Source organism: Pelobates fuscus, chromosome 4 (genome assembly GCF_036172605.1).
Source record: "Pelobates fuscus isolate aPelFus1 chromosome 4, aPelFus1.pri, whole genome shotgun sequence".
Taxonomy (NCBI): domain Eukaryota; kingdom Metazoa; phylum Chordata; class Amphibia; order Anura; family Pelobatidae; genus Pelobates; species Pelobates fuscus.
Genome location: NC_086320.1, coordinates 221,078,471 through 221,103,094, shown reverse-complemented (window position 1 = coordinate 221,103,094; position 24,624 = coordinate 221,078,471). Strand labels below are relative to the sequence as shown.

The window sequence follows — 24,624 nt, the reverse complement described above, 5'->3', positions numbered from 1 at the left end:
ATCCAATTCCCCTTCCTGCTTTGCTCGCTTAACAATATTACAGATACGTCTCCTGTCTCTTTGAGCAGTAGCTCCGGCAAGACATCTCACAAGACCACCATTTTTCATCTCTACACCTCTTATGATGGAATCCCCCCAACAACAACTGCTTTCTATTAGGCCTCACCATAGTCTCCAAGCCTGTCTCCACAACACCACTACACTTGGTGCCTGAGCTTGTCTCAACAACAACACTACCCTCAGTGCCTGAGCCTGTCTCCACAACACCACTACCCTCAGTGCCTGAGCCTGTCTCCACAACACCACTACCCTCAGTGCCTGAGCCTGTCTCCACAACACCACTACTCTCAGTGCCTGAGCCTGTCTCCACAACACCACTACTCTCAGTGCCTGAGCCTGTCTCCACAACACCACTACTCTCAGTGCCTGAGCCTGTCTCCACAACACCACTACTCTCAGTGCCTGAGCCTGTCTCCACAACACCACTACTCTCAGTGCCTGAGCCTGTCTCTACAACACCACTACCCTCAGTGCCTGAGCATGTCTCCACAACAACACTACCCTCAGTGCCTGTCTCCATAACACCACTACACCTGGTGCCTGAGAATGTCTTCACAACACCATTACACTCTGAAAGTGCAGAAAATGAATTATGTAAAGCAAACATACTGTGCAATATACCTTTTATCCACAACTCTAAGTCTACCAGATCCTACAGTAATCCATCTGCCATTTCTAGTACGTCTCTGCGGCAGTAGCTTTGCAGCAGTTCCAGCCCGAGTTTGTTTACCAGATAATTTACAAATCTCAGATTTCAAAAATACAATCTCCTGCCGCAATATAGAGAACAGTCTACAGATTAGACAGCATCCAAATCTCCAAAAAGTGGAACGTGAAACAAATGCATAATAACCATTACACTGAACTAAGTCTGCCATTTCAATTAGGTAAATAATTTAAATCAAACAAATCTTAAATTGTTGACCTCCTGAATACCTCAGATTACCTCCAGTTTATCTCCAGAATATCTCCAACCACACACTTAGAAGCAGCACTCTCCAGAATATCTCCAACCACACACTTAGAAGCAGCACTCTCCAGAATATCTCGAAAGCAGCACTTAGATGAAGCAACCAAGCTATATTAGCCAAGCTAATGACACCTGGGTAGGCCTATGCTTATTTGCAAACAATAGCTAATTAACCAGCAATCAATAGCAAGTATTTAGCTAATCAAATCAAATGCATTACCAAATTACCAACAGGAAATCAAACCTTGTACAATCAGCAACCTTTTCCTACAGATGAATCTTACCTGTAACAGTAGAAAATAAAACTCTTAGCAAAATCTTAGGCAGTTGAGGCTTCTGTAAAACTCTCCAGAATATCTCCAACCACACACTTAGAAGCAGCACTTAGATGAAGCAACCAAGCTATATGGAACTATGAGAGTATGATGATGAGAGTGTTTAGTTAAGAAAGGTGTAAACAGAGTGGCTTACAACAGAATGTAAGATACATTCATTCAGTGAGATTAGACAAAGGTTTAAAGGGACCCTCTAGGCACCATAACAATTTAATCAGTTATGGTGCTAAGAGGTTCCTGGCGCCGACTTACCATTAGGAATTAGACTGCTAATGAATGACTTAACCCGAAAGTGTTGCATCCAGCCCTCTTAGATCTGCCTCTCTACTTCCGCTTTTGTCAAGGCTTGAATCCGGAAGCTGTAAAAGGGTACGCTACTGATTGACTTGGAGCATCAGTAGGTCCCCAATCAGTAGGTCCCCATTCACAAAATGGCTTGAGAAAAATATGCACTTTCTCAAATTTTTCAAGCCATTTTTTAAATGGGGTGCAAATGATTTGTTTAGTGTCACCTGACACAGCCAGTCTTCTGTTCCACTGTCCTAAGCTTCTTGTTTCAAGGCTCTATTAAAAGTGAAAGGAGAGAGGCAGAGCTAACCGGCATTAAATCCAGTACTTTGGGTTTAAGCCAGGGCTCAACGAATCCCAGGCACCATGGCGACTAGAAATTTTGTCATGGTTCCTGAGATTTTTTCCTGACAGCCCTTTAGCAAAGGCGGCTGCCCACACGGGGTTGCATGGTAGCCGGCTGCCAGCCTGGGGTTGCGTGGGAAGCGGTGAGCGAGGGAGCAGTAATCTTCCTGCAGTTCTACTATGCTCACTCGCACTGTTTAGTAATGCAGAGAGCCAGAATATGTTGTCACAACAGAGAGTGCACCGGTGAACAGAACTGCAGGAAGATGATCGGACAAGTCCCACTGAATCTTAGGAAAAGATCCACAGCTCTACCAAAGGTAGGGAGGGTGGGTGGACATAAATTAAAAGAAAAATGTTAATTTGTAAGTTTGAGAAAATGTGTGTTTGTCTGTCTGTGTGTGTGTGTGTGTGTCTGTCCTCTGTGTATGTCTGCCTGTCTCTTTCTCTGTGTGTCTGTCAGTGAGTGTGTCTGTTTAGGTACCTGCCCACCTCCAATCGTATGGGGAAAGTACTTTTTACTCCCCTTTTTTTCCCCATGCAGTGAAAGTTTCGCCATAGCTGGTCCATGGCTGAGATCATGAATCTTTATGATCTCAACTAAGCCAATGCTTTTCTAAAAAAATGCAGAAAATTAAGCAGTGAGACTGCAGGGGCATGATCTATACACCAAAACTGCTTCATTAAGCTAAAGTTGCAGGGTATGTGAGGACAAAAGGTCTGACAAAAGGTCTGTTTCATTTCATTGTTTTACATTGCAACACAAAGTGCAATAGGGACACAGCACCCAGACCACTTCAGCTCACTGAAGTGGTCTGGGTGCCTATAGCGTCCCTTTAATGTGTTGAAGGAGACCAGTGCTTGTAAATATATGACCTGTTTATTGAGTTACAAACCAGTTTCCATAGCTTATATTGGAGATATGTGCTGATGCAGATAAGTATTGAAACAAATAGGGGGGGGACCTATTGACTCCCACTTAAAATAGGGTTCAACTGTATTGGGGAGGGGGGTGACTAGGGGCTTGGGGACCTCTAGTCACTTGTGGGGGGGGGGGGTTATTTTTTATATTTAGCCCCCACCCCACCGCTCATGGGTGTGGGCCGGGGGGTGGGGGAGGAGACAATAGGTCCCCCCCTTCTTTGATTACTTAGGGCCCCCACCCGCCTTTCATGGGCGGGGGCCAGGGGTGACAATAAGTTCCCCCCTATTAGGGCCCCCACCCACCGCTTTTAATATCCCTGATTTACTATTACGAAGTAATCTTTACTTAGTATTTGTAAATTTGGCTGAAATACCAATCTTGGTCTTTCAGCCTTTCAGTAGATAGCTCCCCAATTCCCACGGTATCAGGAAGCTATTTATTAACCAGCTGCAAGATGCAGAGGCGGCACAATTAGGATCGGCATTTCATTCATTCAATGAAATTCCAATCCGAACAGAAAGTACAGAATTGCATCCTAACATGAACGAAAAAGCTGTTCTCATTCTGTTGGGGCGAAATTCGGTAGTTTCGCCGGCACCCTGTCTATGTGACAGGACGTTTGGGAATACTGAGAGGAAGCATCGCGAGATCACAGGGGAAAGGGTGAGTATTGTGGGAAAATTTCTCTGACCCACAGGAAGTAGGTCAGAACTGGTCAGGCGTAGGAAAAATACATAAGAGAAAGTAGTCCCTACTTTGTCTTATGTTTTAAAGAAAACTAGATCAGATAGGAAGAAACATTTAACAGATCCTGAGAGAGGGAGAGAAGAGAAGGGGTTGGGAAAAGGTAAGTTCGGCATGACAGTGCCGCTTTAATTTGCTTAAATGGGCATTTGTTTTGTGTGTGTTTTTATTTATTTTTTTTTTATTCCACCTTATGCTAGACATTGCACACTTTCATTCTGGTAATATGTAATAAAAGAGAGGTCAAATATTTTATCAAGGTAATTAGAGGTGTGGCAAGATATTTTATGGGATGGTAAAAGTAGTTCATAATGGAAGTGTTATATGTTGGGTGATCAACATTTTCTTGTTTTATTGCACTTTCCAAATGTAGGATTGCGGAAAATGAAACTGCAATTGTCTGCCCGGTGATTGATACCATTGATTGGAACACGTTTGAGTTTTATATGCAGACAGGAGAGCCAATGATTGGAGGATTTGACTGGCGTCTGACCTTCCAGTGGCATGCAGTCCCCGAGCAGGAGCGCCAAAGACGGAAATCCAGGATAGACCCAATCAGGTAATGCTCTTAACTATCAGTTTGGCCAATCTTCAGCAAAGACCTAGTCCAAGAATTTGACAACAGGGACAAGACCAACTTTTGATTATTTTACTTTTATTTTTTTAAAATAATTAAAATTATTCTTTAATAAATCTGTAAGTTTGCTAATGTTTCTACTAGAATAATATACAGGTGAAATTACAAGATTCTAAATTTGAAAAGTATTCTGTATCATGGCAGGTACACTTGAAGAGAAACAGAAACTTTGTAGTGGATTTTGTCCAAAATTTGGATAATCTAGTTTGTGCAGTATAAGTCGTGTATATTTTTCATCTGCATATATAAGATGTAGGCATCTGTTTTACATTAAAGAAATTATGTTTTTGCATATAATTTGAGGTTTCGAGGGGATAGCATAGCATCATCTATTTTGAGTAAGGCAGTATGTTACTTATACAGCTAAATAAATATGTGATTCATACTTTGCTTAGTTGGCTCCTCAACTTTGTTTAATTAGATTCACAGTCCCGGGCAGAAGATATTCACAGAGCCACTGATTTTTAGTCTAGACAAACTCTAATACTGACAGAAATTCTGCAACAAACTCCTTCACGTCACGCTCTTGCTAGGATCATGTACCCACCCTGGGCGTCCCCTTTCATTGCTAAAGCTCTTAAGATATTTAATGTGATTGAAATGTTTATCTGTTGTAGTGCTTTTCTTCTGACTCAAAAGCATTAGGTGCATCTTGATAAAGAAAAGTATCAGTCATCTGATTTGCAAAACTAGATATAATCTATTTACTGAAATATTAATGATTTCAAAATCACAAAATATCACCCAGCCCCCAACAACAGCCCAGGCAATTGAAACTAGACTTGTCCATTAGTGCCACGTTTGTGCCGTTTAAATCTAATTTCTGTCTCTTTTCTTTGGTTTCAAGTTATGAACTATTTTATTATGGTAACCATGCCTGCGTACAAAAGCACAAGGACATAAAAACAAGCTGGTTAATTAAATCTGCGTGTGTGTCATTCAAATATCCATTCTCTCAAATCTCTCACAATCACAAATATACACACACACACACACAGTCACACACACACACATACAATCACATTCATGCACAATCACAGACCTATACACACAGTCACAAACCTAAACACACATAATCACAAATATGCACACACACACATACAATCACAGACCCAAACACACGCTTGCAATCACAGACCTATACACAAAGTAAAATACATACACACACACACACAAAAACACAATCACAGACCCACACAGATACAATCACAGACATATACACATATACATTCACACACAATCACACTCACCCACATGCACACAATCACAGACCTATACACATAGTCATATACATAAACACAGACGCACACACAATCACAGACCCACACACATGCAATCATTATCATATACACACAATCGCATACATACACACACACACACATAATCACAGATGTACACACACAGACATACACACACAATCACAGACCCACACACACATACCTATACACACAATCATAGATAAACACAAACAAACAATCACAGACCAATAATCACAGATGTGTACACACAGATACACAAACACAATTACACACACGTGCAATCACAGACCCACACACACATGAAATCACAGAACGATCCACACACACAGTCTCCAACACACACACCTTTATATCACATAAATACAAACACGTAATGACAGATATACACACACAATCACTCACCCACACACATTATCACTGACTTGCGCACACACAATCACAGACATACACACAGACACTCCCCACACACACATTTACTGACAAAACATACACACACATTTTGTACTAAAGAGGTCAACCCAGCCTGGCATTTCAATTGACTCTTTCATTTCCCTTTTCAGGTTTCAAATGATAAAAACCTGATTTATATTAAAATGAAAGTGCTTCTTTAAAAGCTTACTTTACACTGCCACGGACACACCTAACACCTGTACCACTCCCACGATGTGCAACCCCGTGGCTACCCCACTCATATGACACTCCGTCAGGCTTACACTAAAAAACAAAACACATCTCAACTCACTGACGCACTCACACGCAACACCATGCAGCTTTTAATCTTCTTGTGATGTATCATCTAATATCTAAACGAGCTGTTTCAGAAATGCCTTCAAACAGTATATGCTTCACGAACAAATGCTGTACCCTTTTGTGAGCTGAGAAAAATAAATAAAAAAAAAAAAAGCTTACTTTACCTCCCTCTAAGGATTACTAAATGTGTAGCAATTTGTCAGGGTTGGGGCGATTATTTAGTTTTTTATTTATAAAATATTTTACCAAGAAGGATGCAGTGAGATATTTCTCTCATTTTCAAGTAATTTCCTGTGCACACAAACATTGCATTGTTATGATCGGGTACAATGAAGTATTAATATTACATTAAATTAAATACTCCTATTAAGGCTTATTGTATTTGTTTTGGTGAGCATAATCATCCCCTTCAGGCTTTTTGCAGTAATCACTGTATTTTCAGACAAAGTGCAGTGTTTACATTTTAGCCAAGGGATACCTTCACTTGCCACTCCTCATATGGCTACTAGACTACTAAGCACTATAATAAATTGGCGCTATATAAATGGCAATAATGATAATATTAATAGACGTGCTTCCTAGGGCAGTGCTGCATTGCATTGCTCAGGGGGGCCGAAGAGGACGGAGGGGGACTCCCTGGGCTCCCAGGTAAGGCGACCGGATAAGTACAAAAGATCGCAGGGCGTTCTATGCCGCCCTGCAGCATTTAGAGCCATCTAAATAAGGACGGCATAGAACGTCCTGCGGTCTTAAGGGGTTAAGCGAGCTGTGCATAAACAATATTGGTGTTTCAAAATTATAAATTGTATTACAACGATGATATATTTAGTAAAAGTTAAATTTTTTGCATTTTTCACACACGAACGGCACTTTTATGGACTATATTATTGTTGTAATATGTTTTACTGTTTTAAAACACTAATATTTGTGTTTAGTGAAGTCTCCCGAGAATACCAGTACCCCCCATGTACAGGTTTCATGGTGTTTTGGAAAGTTAGAGAGTCACATATAAGGCTTGCATTTCATTTTTTTGACATTGAAATTTGCCGGATTGGTTATGTTGCCTTTGAGAGCGTATGGTAGCCCAGGAATGAGAATTACTCCCATGATGGCATACCATTTGCAAAAGTAGACAACCCAAGGTATTGCAAGTGGGGTATATCCAGTCTTTCTTAGTAGCCACTTAGTCACAAACACTGGCCAAATATTTGTTTTTTGCTTTTTTAACACAAAAACAAATATGAACGCTAACTTTGGCCAGTGTTTGTGACTAAGTGGCTACTAAAAAAGACTAAACATACCCCACTTTCAATACCATTGGTTGTCTACTTTTTCAAATGGTATGCCATTATGGGGGTAATTCTCATTGCTGGGCTACCACACAGTCTCAAAGGTAACATTACCAATCTGGCAAATTTCTATTTGAAAATGGAACGTTCTATATTTGACCCTGTAACTTTCCAAAACACCATAAAACCTGTTAATGGGGGATACTGTTGTACTCGTGAGACATCGCTGATTACAAATATGTGCATTTTTGTGCAGTAAAAACAGTATTATGACATTCACAGCTAAAATGTTAGACGGAAATACAAATTTAAAAAAAAATCTTATTTTCTCACATTTTTTTAAAATTTTATTCATAATGAATTATGTTCCATATATGAATAGTTAATGATAAATTAAAGCCCTGTTTATCCTGAACAAAATGATATATAATAAGTGTGGGTGCATATAATATGAAAGAGGGGAACTACGGGTGAACAGACATATAGCGCAAATTCCAGTTTTTGTTTTGTTTTGATCAGAACGTGCACTATTGACTCCGTCCTGAATGGGTTAAATAGCCAGGCTGTTGCAGTGGGTGACGAATATTAACATGCTTAAACCTTGCTCATTGAGACATATATATATAAGTTACCAGCCTTGACGATTATACATTCATTGCCAGGCATGCCTATTCTGTGATTAACTAGCCGCTGCTATAATGTTAATAGATAGGATTTATCATTACATCAAGAGACCTGACTAATGTAATACTCCTGCCATATAGGATTACCGTACTATATGTTTAAGCGGATATATGAGCTTATATACAATGCATACAGTTTTTTTGTTTTGTTTTTTGCCTTATTAGTTTTCTTCAAATCTCTCATCAAGATGTGTGTTCAAGCCCACAAAGCGCTGTTATAAGATACATAACCATGTAGCTTAACACCCACGGGCAGCTAGCATAACATGTTACATTAGTTCATTATGTACAGTCGGAGCTGTAATACGTGCAAATGGGAGCTGTAATACGTGCAAATGCATTCCTACAAAGTTTTTTGTACGTTCATATGTTCTGATCAAATCGCCTCTGCGCAGGCGATAATCTGCATTTACTTTTATGAACCGATACTTAAGCCTCTGCGTAGGCGACTGTTCGCTTTAATGAAAATCTGTCTGATATGAGAACTCAAGACACGATACCAATAAATATATTTAAAACAAAGTAGAGTTTGATCATATATAATGCGTAATATCTCCAAAAGCACAAAACAAATTATATACTTTTATTCACATTCTAAACACATGGGGTGTCAACTTTACACAGCTGAGCCGAAATGGATGGCGGGTTACATAATGTTTTCCCTGGCAAAAACCAAATTGTTGTAACAAAAAGAAAAAAGCAAGCAAAGCAGCACAAACAAAAAAATTTAATGGCACAAACACAGCACTAACCAACCAGTCCAGTTTCATTTGTTTTGGCTATTGATCTTTGGTGACCTTTTATTAAATCGGTAATAACTCAAAAATTGCTATTATCTTAATAATAAACGCACCACAGATCTTATTTTTTACAGCACAAACAAGCACAAATGTAGCACCAACAAAAAAACTATGGATTTGTGCTGATTGGGGGTAGGCAGCTTCACACAGCCTGATTTGGAACATATTTTGGTAGCCTTTTAAATCTACTCTCTTGAAGTCTAAATCCACTTATTGTGTTAGACTTTTCTGTTACTATTTTGGATGGTTCAACTCCAGGGTGTTTTATTTAAAGCAATTCTCTTGTGTATCACTGCTTTTTATAGAGGCAGACAGAGGAAGTGTATCTGTGTGTGCGAATGTAACTGTAGGAGAGATTTCATATTAGCTGCTGAAACAAAATGTTATTTTAGCAAGTCTGATCTCATCTGATGTCAGTTTCTGCTGAGCAATACAATGCAACATGTTCATTTCAAGGGACACTATCGGGGTTAATTGCTAAAGTAAGAATCCAAATTGAATTTCAAATTCAAGGCTAGAGTAACCAAACTGAAAGCATAGCTGACCTAAAGATTTTCCAGTTTAACTATTTTAATTTAAAATGTACATTCAATTCTCACTTTAGTGAATAGCTCTGTTATCTACACATGAACCTTTTTTTTTTTAACATTAAATGAAAAATGCATTACAAATACTTACAAATTGAGGAGCAACAATGGCGTCCTTGCACAGAGGATGCTCCGATTTCTCGGATGGGACATCCGACGAGGGGAAGGGAGCTTTATGCCAGCCAGTGTGCCGCCACTGCTAGAGAGGCCACGGCAGCCCGCACCAACCCCCACACCATGGAGACCATCGTAAGAACTTATGGCCACCCACCATGGGAAAATCTCAGCAGAGGTGGCCTCGACCAGAGAGAACCGAAGAGGCTGGGAACCACCGAAAGCACCTCCAGAGACTACACACGCCAAATTGCGGAACTGCAAACAGCGGTCCACGACCTGAAACAACAGGCGATACTTCATGATCAGCAACTGGCCGCACAAGAAGACAAGCGGCGCCAAAACAACTTGAAACTACGAGGGGTCGCAGACTCTATACCAGAGGCCAGGCACCCACACTACACCAGGCGACTGTTAACCGCGCTACTAACCCCAAAGGCGGCAAAAATTATCATGCTGGATGGGATCTTCCGCATACCGCGGCCAGCTACAGCACCACCTACAGCTACAGGGGATGTAATCCTCTACTTTCAAAATGCAAGGGACAAAAGGGCAGTGCTTGACGCCATTAAGGGCCAACCGACATATACATTTGAGGAAATTACCCTATCGTTTCACGCGGACCTATCAAGTGGGACACTGCCCTGGAGACAGTCCCTCGGGCAGTTCACCTCCCTCCTACGACAACACTGAATCCGGTACCGCTGGGGATCGGGCCGAGCGATACGCATAGAGGGCGCAAGCGGCCCATTGCTCATACGGAATCTACAAGAGGCCACATGGGCCTTAGAAAAGCTAAACCTCCCACTGATGACTCTGGACTCCGGGACGATACCGAAGGGACCCGCACGCAGCCTTGGGAAGAATGCGGCCAGCGCACCGGAATTTATACCAAGGCAACCACCCGCAACACCTTATGCGGCAGCCACGACCTAACTCTGGACTAAGAGCTTAAGGACACTCACCGGGATGCTGAGGCTTCTCTTTCCAAGTGTTTATTTCTGTAAAACATTTTATTGAATCAATTTAATCGAACCTGGGGGTGGGGCCTGACTGCTATGAGGGAAAGTCGCATCCAGGACGAGCTCCTCAACTACCCTGCAACAAAAAGTGATTTCAAGCTCAATATAGCTTGTTTTGGGACAAAACTGACCAAACCCTTGGCTCTACCGTGGTAATTGAGGCCTAGTGCGCACTGGATGGGAGAGGGGGTGATCTCCCGAACCAGAGATGCCCAGAGGCTGACAGAACCACACAAGTGCCCTGCTACCCTCCCCTTGAACCAGTGGGGGGAATCCCGGTCCATCCATGGGAGGCTACCCAGCTTGAGAAGCAGCACGGTGGGACACCATAAGCACAACAAAATCACATCAGGACTTGCCATTGCGACGACATTTCTTCAAAGCTGGACAGACTTTTCTCCAATTTCTGGTGACAGCTGGAATTCCGGAGGCTCCACTCAGCCCCATTACTACTGGATAATAGCTCATCTAGGAGTTCTCCTCCAGAGTCCTTGGCTGCACTAGTGGCGAAGACCCCATCATGGTGGCAGAACAGGCACCGCGTTTCATGCAGACACAAGACCGCACAGAAGCATACACCTAAGCAGACTAAAGCAGGAACGCACCGCAGGTCAAGGGTACTGCTATTAGGGGAAACCCCTAACATGGCTAGAGATTCGACCTATCTGTTCTCATCTTGGCTTCATGACATACAGTATGCCTCCTTATTGCGTGACTGTGCTCTGCCCTTGGAGGGTATGGGTTGAAAGGGGCTGTGAGACTGAATGTGGCAAATGTGCCTATGCCACAAGCTACTGGAGGAGCCAGCTTGCTAGCCTCCAGCCCAAGGACTATGGGCCATATACAAAGACCCTGTTCGTGAGTTAAATCTCCTTAGCCGCCATTAGCAGCTTTCCCTGGGTGCCCCTGAGTGTAACCAAAAGCTGGCTTTCTGACGGCTGTTCGCATGAACCAAATCCACAAATTGTCCTCAGCGGCACTTAGGCGCGATCGTTCTGGAACAAAATTCGGCATGAGGACTTCGTGGGTTCCCGGACAACTTAGTTTGCGGTTTTGAACCACTTTGAAATCCACCAGGAGAGCACTTTTTGGAGGGAAGGTGTCTGAGACTAAGGGGAAAACGCTACCTAAGAGCCAGCTGGAGCACCCCGTATTGCGGCTGCAGGAACTCCCGACAGTTGACCAGCCATAGCACCAAACGCTCTGGAACTTTTTTTTTATTGGGGATGTGTTCTTTGTGGGGTTATTTATTTTAATGATGTTTTGGGGTATTTTTATTTCTTTTGTAAATTGTTTATTTTCATTTTTTTCAATTGTACTTTCAGATAATTTTGGGGTACAGAATAAAGAATTTGGGGAGGGTAGTCAACATGGGGGGTTACACATAATTATTTATTTTGCAGTACAATAGGGTTAAGGTATAGAGTTTTTGTATATTCATTACATTTGACGATTACCCCTCTGAGTTGTGATTTTGGTGGGTCATCTGTTTGTTTCACCATTTGGGGCATTTGTGATGCCTTTCCTTTGGTATTATTTTGTCCTCATCCAACGGTTATGAGCTTGTGGTCTGTGTTCCCCCTTTGGGGTCTGGAGGTGTTGTATAGGGTGTTGGAGTGTGTGTTTGTCTGGTGATGCTTAGGTCATTTGGTGTCTTTGGGTGTTTGGCTTTTGGTGGTGTAGAAGGTGTGGGTTGTGTAGAGGTTTGTGGTAGGTTTTATGTCTGTCGGGGCTTAATCCCCGGTCCTTATTGTCAGTCTTTATTATTTAGGTGTTTGTGGTGTGTGCGTGAGTGAGGGTGGGTGTTGTGAGTGTCGATGGTGTGTCTAGTGTAGTGATTTAGGGTTTAATTTGGTGTCTTGTGGGTTAAGCCTTCAGAGTACGTGGTAAGGGTTCGTAGGAGTATTTTGGGGTATTTTTATGGGAGATAATTGGCTTACCGGTCTTTAACGCAATTATCTCCCAGGCACAGAGATCTTTGGGAGGGGCTTGTATTGTATTGTGTGGATACTCCCTGCTGGGGGTTGTGTATATAAGCAGGCAAATTTGCCTTAATAAATCAGTTCCTTTACACACTTCAGAGAGACCCCAGCCGAGCTGCGCTTGTTAGGGCTTGAAGCACTCCTGTGTCCCAGATGAGAGCTAAAAAGCGAGCTTGATAGACCGCATGGCATCCCAACTGGGTACCTCTATTACACGAAGCTATAAGAAGAAGTTCTTTGCCACTCTCTATTTTCCCTACATATCCAATGTGGTAAAGCTTCTTGATCTTTTACTAGCTGCCTACATGTGCTCATCCTAATTTGTTAATTGTCATTTTTACATGTTTCTGTCTTGATGAGCAGTCTTTACAAGTCCTCGTTTGTCACATCATTTAGCTAATATGGGGCCTCCCTATAGAATCATTATGTTGTTCCTACTATAGTTAGTTATAGTTTATCTTGTTTATTAATAACAAAAGTGCAGTGCTTTGACATTTTCAGTTACATTTTTACCTGTTGTCTATAGATATGCAAATGTATGTCGATTATTATTATTATTATTATTATTATTATTATTATTGCCATTTATATAGCGCCAACAGATTCCGTAGCGCTTTACAATATTTTGAGAGGGAGGGATGTAACAATAAATAGGACAATTACAAGAAAACTTACAGGAACAATAGGTTGAAGAGGACCCTGCTCAAACGAGCTTACAGACTATAGGAGGTGGGGTATTAGAAACATTAGGACAGGAAATATCAAGTAGGAGTGGAGCAAAGCTGGAGGAGAGAGCAAAGCACTGTCCCATAGGAGAAAGCAAGAGACAGGTATGTAAGGTAGAGATTACTCTGGGAGGCCATAAGCTTTCCTGAAGAGATGGGTTTTAAGGCCCTTCTTAAATGATTGAAGACTAGGGGAGAGTCTGATGGCGGTAGGCAGGCTATTCCATAGGAGAGGAGCTGCCCGCGAGAGGTCCTGCAAGCGCGAGTTGGCCGTACGGGTGCGAGCAGCGATTAGGAGGTGGTCACGGGCAGAGCGGAGGGTACGAGGAGGGGCATACCTATGGATCAGTGAAGAGATATAAGAGGGGCTGGAATTGTTCAGTGCTTTTAATGTATGGGTTAGCACTTTGAATTGACTCCTAGAGGATACAGGGAGCCAATGTAAGGACTGGCAGAGGGGCGAGGTGTGAGAGGACCGACTAGAGAGGAAAATCAGTCTAGCTGCAGCATTCATTACAGACTGTTGCGGGGCAATACGGCTTTCGGGGAGACCAATCATGAGAGGGTTACAGTAATCCATGCAGGAAATTACTAGAGCATGGACAAGCTCCTTGGTAGTATCTTGCGTAAGAAAGGGACGGATGCGGGCTATGTTTTTGAGTTGGAACCTACAGGAGGTATGTATGCCTAACTATGCACAACTATAATAAAGAATGACAAATAATCAAACCTGTGCAAATACATATAAGTTGCACAAACTTTCATATACAACTATGAAACTACTTAAAACAGTTGGCTTTTGTCTTGCGCAAATACAATTTCCAAGTTAGCTGTAGTTACACTGTGGCTATTTTAACTTAAACTTTACAATTATTATTTTTATCTTTCACTTAACAAGTCAGTATTTTAGTGTATAAACCACTCAGTGTCTATACAGGATGAGATGATCGCAGAACTTTGGCCAACTTACCTATAATTCCCAGATTTTACTATTAACATGACGTAAAGTCATGATTTTATTAAAGACACGGAGGCGAGTATTATGCATATCTCTTTCTTTATTACTCTCAGCAGCAAAGATAGAGAAATATAAATATATCAAAATGAAAGAAAAAACTGTATAGGCACACAGGCAACCAATCACAGAGGAAGTGACTATAAAAGGCCTGTGTCTCCCACAATCCCCCTCTTTCTTGCGAACTGAAAACCAGGAAACATGAACGTCATCACACACCGGTAAGAACAGGAAACGGCAACAAACTGAACTTCAAGCTACAAAAGAGAGAGAAATCTGGTAAAATCCAAACTCCAAACTGAAACTCGCCAAATAAAATTCGCCAGGAGCAGTCTAGGAACTCAAACCTAGTATAGAATATAGAAATTACCATTCGTACCAAACCATAGAAACTTGAAACCTCATCAGTAAATATACACAATAAATATATATATAATAAACAGACTGGATTGCAGCATACCTGAAAGTCCAACAGCATCTCATCCCAAAACACAACACCGGGAGGGTGGGAATAATACTCGCCTCCGTGTCTTTAATAAAATCATGACTTTACGTCATTTTAACAGTAAAATCTGGGAATTTTATTAAAGACACGGAAGCGCTCCTATTATGCAAGTTCAAAGCTGAGCCACCATATGAGATGCAATGTGATCAATCGGCCTGAAGTAGAAAATCACTAAACTGGATTCTTGCCACCGGACAACAGCCCATAAGGTATCCTCCAAACGACAACTGCCCTCCGAGGCCTTGGACATCATACCTCCATGTACCAAGTAGGATGTAACAAACGACATGTCGATACCGGCCAACAAGGCAGTCATAAAAACCATCGCCAATGTAGGAGTGGACACTGGTAGGTGGGGAGCGTGGAAGAAAAAGAACAAAGTGCACGGTCCGGAGAACGTAGTGGCTGCGTAACCTCCAGGTAAGTCTTCACACACTCCACTGGCCATAGTGTCAAAAACATCCTGAACAAGGTAAAAATTCCAGCTCCAGGTGGCCTAGCAAGGTGAATCCTCTACATAGATGACCTACGAAGGATGTCGACCGAAATTCCCAAAATCCAATGTCGAGGGTTAGATACGGAAACCAGTGTTAGTCTCACGCATCCACCGGACCACACTTGTCATGATGACCGAAGGCCGATCGATTACCCGGCGTCCATGTGATACAGAGGAGATGGGGAGTTAATCGCGGAACATCCAAGATAATTCAAGAACCCTGAAAGGAGTCACGTCATCCGGTGTAGAAGGCCTTGGTCTACTAAGAGTGTTCCCATTCGGTCTAGAAGGGCTCTGAACTTGGGCAAACAATCGCCATTCTCGGTAATCGAGGGAACCATGGGCGCGACCTCCGCAGAGTAGCAATAAACACCAACGCAACCTAGTGCTGGGCCAATTGCAAGAGCCTGCGAGCAACCAAATCGAATGGAGGGAAGGCATACATCAAAGTATCCGGTCAATCCTGAATGAATGAGTCAATCGCTACAGTCGATAGGTACCATCCTCCAGCCGTAAAACTTCGGCAACTAGGTGTTAAGGCAAGATGCCAACAGATCCACCTCGAACAGCTTCCACAACCGTTCCAAACCTGGAAAAACGCTGAAGCGTGTAAGCGTCAGTCTCCAGAATCTCTTGAATAATCGTGAATTCCAATCGGCCCTAGAAGTGTCCAGGCCTGGAATGTGTTCTGCTGTCACCGGGACGTTGTGAAGACAAAATTGCCAGAGGTCCTATGCCACGATTAGCCACGTGCCCCCTAGATGGTTGATGGAACTCATCGCTGACATATAGTCCACCCAGAGGATAACGCAGCTGTTCGCGTGACCGGGGCAACATGGCGAAAAGCAAAAGGCTCCCACCAAGAGTTACATGCAGTCGATGTGCAACATCTTCTCAAAAGGTTCACGGCTCGCAGAGGGCCCTGCTGATCCAGGCCTCCCTATGAGCCAAGACATCGGATCAATCTCTTTCTGGAGCCATCGTCCAACTTCCGCCTTGCCACATAAGTGTGACCTGGACAGAGAGAGGAATCCTTCTGACTTGAAGGGATCGAAAGTAAGGCGGTCCTAGAGATGTAGCCTGGATGGAAGTCGTGGCAGGTCGGGTACCCTCACTAAAAGCCTGATCGGCAGGTCCACTGCTCTAAGAGTCCATATCACTACTTTCGGCATGGCTTTCATCCAGGAGCTAGGGAGGAACAGGCACTGCCTGATATAATTACACTGTGAAACCCAAGAAACTTCACCGCCTGTGAGGGATACAGAAACTGACTTCCCAAGTGCTTAGAAAAAACAAAAACACCAAATCTGAAGCACCGTAATCGGCTAGTTGACATGCAACCATAAGTGGTACCCTGACATGTACCAGGGACATGACCAGGATGTAGTCTAGGTAGATATTCAGACGGATACCCCTAGTACCCTTTGGTGGGACCCCCAGAAACCGATGAGAGACCGAACAGTAGCCATTGAAAATGTTGAACATTTCCTTCTCTAGGCAAAGAAACAGAGAAAAAATCCTTGGATTCCTTGTTTATAGGAACCGTGACGCAATGGTCCTTCAGTTCCAGATTGGCCAACCAATCTGATGCCCGGAGATGATCCCGGAGGCAGTGGATACCCATCATATGGAAGTGTTGGTACCAAGGGAAAAACATAAAGAGGTCAGGGAAGAAGCGCAGGGTGAAACCCTCCTCCCTGCTAAGGTACCAAGATTAGGCTGACCTGAAGCTCGGTAATCGCATGGCAACTCTTGGATCGCCCCTAACGCGAGCAGATCGCAGGTCTCCGTGGAGAGCAACAATTCCTGTCCCCCTGACAGGCAAGTGCTATGGGGACAAAAATGCTGAACAGGTTAGGATAGAAAAAACTCTAGACGGTAGCCCCGCACCGCTCTGAGAGACCATGAGCCTATAGTCAAGGCAGCCCATCCGTAATAAAAATCTGGGCCAAACCTGCCCACCACCCATCCTCGAGGATGAGGCGAACAATGGGTATCCACCAGAAGGGCATCCGCCCGATGTGGTACCACGAGGGTGGTAGGAATTTAATGTTTCCCCCCTTGATGTGGAGGAGTGTGGAGGCTAGGGTTCATGGAAATCCCGTAAAGGGAGGAGAAGGAGCCTTGCCATGTTCGGAACGAGTCCCTGAAATCACAGCCAGACGTGCGGCTCCTGTCACGCCCGGCCTCACCATACTTTGGAGAAAAAATCCATTCCAATTTTCCTGGGGTTTATCAATAGCTGTGAATGTCTCCCAGTAGGACCCCAGTTCCATAACAAAATTCTACTCCCGAACAGCAGCCCTTCAGCTGAGGGACCGGTTCGAAGATGGCCATATTCACCAATTGGGGCCAACCTTCAATAGAATCGCCTTCTGGCGTTCGGCCGTTACGGCCATAGAAATAATGGCACTAGTGCCAATAGTTGATGCACCTGGCCGTTCAGAGTCCCCGCCTTAGCGGAATCAAGTAGTACATACACCTTGTACAAGAAAGGGGGTGGGGGCCCCAGCGTGTCCATAAGTAAAACTCTCCAGGGAGAAGTCAGATCTATTGCGGTTACCAACCTGATTTGTTTAAGAACTGGGGATTACCCCGAGGACCCAAAAGGGGTCGGACCCCTAACACCCGCCCGAGCAGGAGTACCTGAACGGGGGCAGTAGCCCCAGTAAGGGTCGCCATGGTGGGGGAACCATCCTACCATAACCTCAGAATCCTTCTCCTCACTCCGGTTGGCGACCGACCTCTTATCACGGGGACTAGCCCGTATTCATAGTCTGGTCTTTTATGCCCAACCAGGGGCTCATTTGCACGGTGGGAGCGCGCCATCTTTGACTGCCTCAGCGAGTCCGTCATAACAGGCAGGACCTGCATTAAGGAGTGGGAGACGAGGAGATAAGCCTCCGCCATAGCCTTACGGGCCCTGGGCGAGGCAGGGTAGAAGGGGGGGGGGGTGCCCATACCCAGGAGAGCAGGGCTAGCCACAGGAGGCACTAAGGGAGCTTGCGTCAAAAAAACTGGGAAAGCGAAGATGACTCCGTTCCCAGGGCTGAGGTAAAAAAGCTCCTTGGCATGGAATATGCTATATTGGAGACTAGTAAGGCCTGACAAACCGTCATCAGAATGGCCCTCAGGCCCATCACCCTCAGCCTGCAGAGCAAGATGGGTTAACATATAAAAGATAAAAAGTAATGTCTATTTGACAAAGCAGACTTGTAAGCCTGTAATAACCCATATAGGTCTAAAGGAGAATATTTTAAGAAATTTTAAACAAATAAAATAAACAGTCAGAAATACATTGTAAGATGTATAAAACCCCATGTGATCTGGACACACATATGCATTTTACTATATTACTTGTAGATGGCAAAGCATAAACTCACAAAGAGGGTGATCGGATCATGAGAAAAAATATGAAATGCATTCTATGCACAACAAGAAAAAATAAATAAGAAAAAATAAATCCGTATGTACCTAGCAGGACAGGGTTGAGTAACCCACAGGAGAGAAAAAGGTTAATAGGCATACAAATAATAGCAACACAGAATACCTGAACGGTGGTATACCAGGAAAAGACTCAGAGGCTGGCAGGGTGAGGAGGAGGAGGGCCGGGTAAGGGGAGAGGGAACCCTGCAAGCTCGCGGTAAAATTGCGGCAAAAAACTCCGGTCTAAGATGGCCGCCGCACAAGGTATGGAGGAGCACCTCATGGAGAGCAAACAGCAGGGAAGGTCGCGTGCACACTTTCCATGCGGCCGACCCATCTGCATCAGGGAGCCACCGCTGAAATGAGCGGAGGCTCGCAAGTGCCTGCCCGACCGCAAACCCACATAGCCACCCACAGGAGGCCACCCACGACCCGAGGAGAGGGGCAGGGGAGGGGAAAAACGGCAGGGAAAAGGCTTGACGTGAGATGTTGCCTAGAGTGGCTCATTTGATGTGACACTTTAAGCATCGAAACTAGTACAGTTTATTGTAGTAGTTATGGTGCATGAAGTCTTGTTTCTATCAAACTGCTTTTGAGTGTTTTGGAGGGAAAACAAAGCACAAGGTTCTCCCAGCACCAAAAGGCTGTCCATCCTCCAGAACTTTGAATTGTTAATGAAAACATTAAACTTTTTTACTACCTGAACTGAAGGCGAGAGGCTAGGCATTGTGTGCCTCTGTAGCCCCACTTATGTCAAACCATGCAGATTGACAGGAAATTGGGGATAGGGGACAGAAGCATAACCTGCTCAATTTTGAGTGACTGCCTCCTTTGGGCACTACAAAGATGTTATAGTGCAGCATCCCTATTTTGATTATTGGTGAAACTGTTCATCATGCTTTTCAAATGCTTAATTATTTTGAACCACTTTTCATATCCATGTTTATGTATTACATTATCTGTAAGGAAACTGAAGACCAACAGATATTCTACAGACTTTAAAGGGACAGTGCAGGCACCAAAACAACCCATGCCCCTTTCATTTTTTTATTTTGTTGTAGGCTTTGTCCTGGTTTCCCTTCATTCTGTGTTTTATTAGTAAATCAGATTTTTTTTATTATTATTAAGGTTTTTGACATGAATAATACAGATAACAAAATGTAACACAAAAGTCATGAAGAAGTTATGGTCAAAGATCAATAAGCTAGAAAATATGCTAAACCAGGAGAAAATGATAGCTACATCAGGTAACCCAGCCCATGGGGGCATTAACAAATAACTGCATTGACACTCCACTACCTATCAGACATGAAAGAAACCAAATTAAAGTATGCAATCATATAAAGAGGCATAATAGGACATCAATAGACTTTGAGTACTCCATGAACCTGAGTTAAGGCATAAGTTACCTCCCGCATGGTGAACTTATAGAACCTTCTATTCCAGCCACATCTTCCCCCGCACACCGGAGTGCTTTCAAAGCAGGGCATCTATGCGGTTGGATCAAATGCAATGAAAAATAGAACTGAAACTTCTTGGAGGAATCATTCCTCAATAGAATGTAGGATAACAATGAGAAGAAGAGGAGAAAAATGAATTAAGTAGGTGGGGGAAAGAGGTAGGAAGGAGGTATAAGAATAAGAAGAGTGACCATCCCAAGGCGTGGACCCCAACCCCTAGTGGTTCGTTCTGTGTTTTAAGTGTCCTTTATTATCTGTTACTTGAGACTGCTGAATTACTTGCCTCACATGTATCTTCTTGACAGGGAGTCATGCAGAATGTGCGTAGATTACTCACGTTTAGAACAATGTGAGGAAGACCAGGATCAGCTGCTAAATCTCAGTCACTTCCTGCAAATCTCCTGCAGATCTCCTGCAAATTATGGAAGTTCGGATGTGAATATCTGTCTTTTTTGTATTTTATTTTTTACATTTTATGTGCATTATTTTTTTTATTTTATTTTTTTTGCACAGTATCTCCTAGAGAAACGGCTCAAACATGCAAACCAAGATTCTAACTTTCTCTGGTTACCCCTATTATGGGTCATCATTTCATGCATTCTGTAATTACCATTGACGAATACAAAAGCTGTTTTGTTTGCTTACACTACAGTCTAATAATGTGTGTGTGTATATATACTAACTTCAATGTTTTTCTTAGCAGGTTAAAAAAAGTGACCTTTTAAATGAACATTGTTATTGATTGTATTTCATGTGCAACTTTATGTATTTCTTTACACTTAACATTCTGAACTGTTTGAAAAGAGAGGCAGTAGTTCACATGAATATCAGTTTAACATAGATCTTAGATGCATTTTGTTTACAGAAGTACATTTCTTGGCACACATGGTGTTATGCACTAAAGTGAGCATTCAAAGTGAATTTCAAATTCATGATTAAATAGCCAACCTGGAAAAAAATCTCTGTGCTTCCAGTTTGGCTATTCAAACTGAATTTGAAATTTATGGTTATGAATTCTCCCTTTAGTGAATAGCCCTGAAAGCTTTATTCTGCTAGCTCTACATAATCTATGTTTCAGTTTAGTAGAAAGACTGCTTTCAACAAATGTATATACATTTAATGTATGCTTTACATTGTTCTAACAAATGTAAATAAATGTCTATATCTTTCTGTTAATTTTAGATCTCCGACTATGGCAGGTGGTTTGTTTGCTGTGAGCAAGAAATATTTTGAATATCTTGGAACATATGACACGGGAATGGAAGTTTGGGGAGGAGAAAATCTAGAACTATCATTTAGGGTATGCACCAGGACAATTTGATATATGTAGTTAAAATATAATATGCCTTTAAAGGGGTATTGCAAGCACCATGACCACTTCAGTGATATGAAGTTGTCATAGTGCCTGGTGTCTGTGCAGTGTGTAACTTTAAAGTGCTGAACATAGAGGGGTTAACCCCTCTTTTGCTGGATGTGTAACTCCACCTCCAATAGCATCATAGGGTTGTCATTAGCCAGCCTGGAACTAGAGTTAATGTCAATACTGTGCAACACATTTACAGTCATTGGCTGAGAGCAGTCAGCTGACTGATACTCTCAGCCAATAAATGTCAACCTCTGCAGCTCTGCAGGGGCTGGATGCTTATCACTGGATCACCAGGGAGCATCAGAGCCCAGCGGGCATGGGGCATAGGGGTAAGCAATTACTAAACGGTTTGCCCCATTATCAGGGACCCGGGCCAGTTTGGTCCTGGCATCATGACTACTACAGTGAACTGCATTGGTTATGATGCTTGGAGTAACACTTTAAATTAATCACACCTCAAACTACTGACAAAGAAGTTAAACATCCAAAGCCATCATCAGAATCCAAAAGCAAGTATATGTCTGAACTGTAACCTAAAAATAAAGATTAAAAAAAAAAAGAGTAAGTATGTCCCACAAGCATTTATCATGCTTTGTTTCAAAGCCTACTAAAGTGATCTGCATAAATAAATAGAACACCCTGAATCTAAAGATCTATGCTGTATGTACATGTGTGTTAAACCCAGTCAGGGCCTACTCAATCTGAGTCTTTTATCTGCTATTGTAGAAAAGTGCTCTGTGTAAGCCCCGTCTCAGCCTTATTACTTGTCTTGGTTATACAGCTTTGTATTAATGCATACAGTCCTATCCAGCAATACACAGTTTACATCTCCGTATGTCTAAAAGAGCAGCTGTCGCTTCCTCATGTCAGTGCAGTAATGTATACTATTATTTCCTGTTTAATGCATTGGAGAACTTCCTTGCCGTGTGTTCACTTCAGCAATCTATCATACATTGCCTCTATTTCTATAGCAGTTACTCAATTGCTCTTTCCCTTTTTAAACATCCGTTAAAGTAAGGACTGTTATAGACCTCAAGAAATTCACTGGGACACTCTCATTCCTCTGTGCAAATGGTCTGCCATTTTTATCACATACCAACCAATCTATGCCCTTCTCAATGTATTCCCACCTTGCAAATGATGTCTGCCGTGCTACCGTTGGTATTTTATTTGATCGATTTTTCCACTTACATATAGGTTTGGCAATGTGGAGGAAGCCTAGAGATTCATCCTTGTTCCCATGTTGGCCATGTTTTTCCCAAGAAGGCTCCATATGCACGGCCAAACTTCCTGCAGAACACCGCGCGGGCCGCTGAAGTGTGGATGGACAGCTATAAAGAGCATTTTTACAACCGTAACCCACCAGCAAGAAAGGTATAAAATGTATTCAGATACGGCTTTCTCTGATGTTTGAGAACATCTAGCGACTCTTAACATGAAAAAGAGGAATGAATTGTTGGTTCTGCACACAGATGTGTTAAAATGTCTTTGTAATACATCATAGTTTTACATATGTGAATTTTTATTAAGCTTAGTTTTTTTAATGGGACACTGTAGGCACCCAGACCACTTCAGCTAATTGAAGTGGTCTGGGTGCAGTGTCCCTTTTGCACATAGTGCTGCAATGTTTACATTGTCACACTAAGTCAGCCTCCAATGGATTGAAATGGACCTTTGGTCCAGTATCTGACGCTCTACATGAGGACACCCAACATCAGAATTTTCCCCATATGAAAACATTAATTCAATGCTTTCCTATGGGGAGGTCTAATGCTTTTGCCGCGCATATACATTAGCGCCCGCATGATGCGGGATGTCGGAAGGGGCAGGGCGCCGACCCAGCGCCAAGGGACATCGGCTCTGGGATCAGGTAAGTTAATAAAAGGTTTTTAACCCTTTATTTATCGGAGGGGGGGGGTGCGAGGAAGGGGGTAGGCGGAGGGTGCCATAGTACCAGGAATACAGCTTTGTATTCTTGGCACTGTAGTATCCCTTTAACAACATGATTTGTTAAATGTATACAAATATGTCATGCTGATCCACATTAGGACTTTAAAGCTAAACGAGTTCTGCCAGGACTGGAAATGATTCCCTTGGCTGAGAATATTACCATCTCTTTATAGTGTTATCTCTAGCAATAACTGTACAGTAATTTGCAGTATGTATATGTATACTGTCTGTTTAATTGCTGCTGCAGTAGGGGAGTATAACTTGATCATTTTAGTTCCGATGTTTACCATTGGAGAGGTGATTTGTTTGATTCCTGTTTTGTGATTTGAGATATGTTATTTGCACAGTTGTGTAATACATGAAGGGTTATTCACTAAAAGATGAAGTAGGGAATTTACTAGGGAATTGCAAATTTTTTAGTGCAAAATATCTTGAGTTTAGAGAATATTTCCCATGTTCGCTATTTTGACCTGAAGTGTGCCATCCCCTGGTGGTCTCCTGAATCTTATTGCACATTTTGTAATGCATGCTGTGATTATATCTAACGCGGAAATAACTTATAACAATGTTTGGCAGACAGCTAAAATGGATGTACCCTGTTGCAGAATAAAGAGGTGTTGATTTCTAAATTTACAGTTAAAACTGTACTCCTGACACAAGTATATAATTGCAGGGCTAAATGGGACAGGGACACTGCACCCAGACCACTTCAGTAAGGTGTCTACAGTGTCCCTTTCATTTTTCCACACCTCTCAAATATATATGTATTAAAGGAGCACTACAGTTTGCTCAAGTGCATTGTGTGCCTGGAATCCGTAACATTTTTTGGACGGTTTATAAATGGGGGGGCAGAAAAAATTCCCTGTCTCTCTTTTAGACAGCCATGGAAGT

The 24,624-nt window shown here is 42.6% G+C and overlaps 1 protein-coding gene across 1 annotated transcript in view; it reads left to right on the top strand.

Annotated features, from left to right (window-relative positions):
• Positions 1 to 24,624, top strand: part of GALNT4 (polypeptide N-acetylgalactosaminyltransferase 4) — a 59,066-nt gene that overhangs the window by 27,991 nt on the left and 6,451 nt on the right. The window contains exons 5-7 of the mRNA XM_063451890.1: positions 4,041 to 4,226; positions 21,600 to 21,717; positions 22,981 to 23,157. Of these exons, the coding sequence (XP_063307960.1) occupies positions 4,041 to 4,226; positions 21,600 to 21,717; positions 22,981 to 23,157 (481 nt within the window). The remainder of the gene's footprint in view (positions 1 to 4,040; positions 4,227 to 21,599; positions 21,718 to 22,980; positions 23,158 to 24,624) is intronic.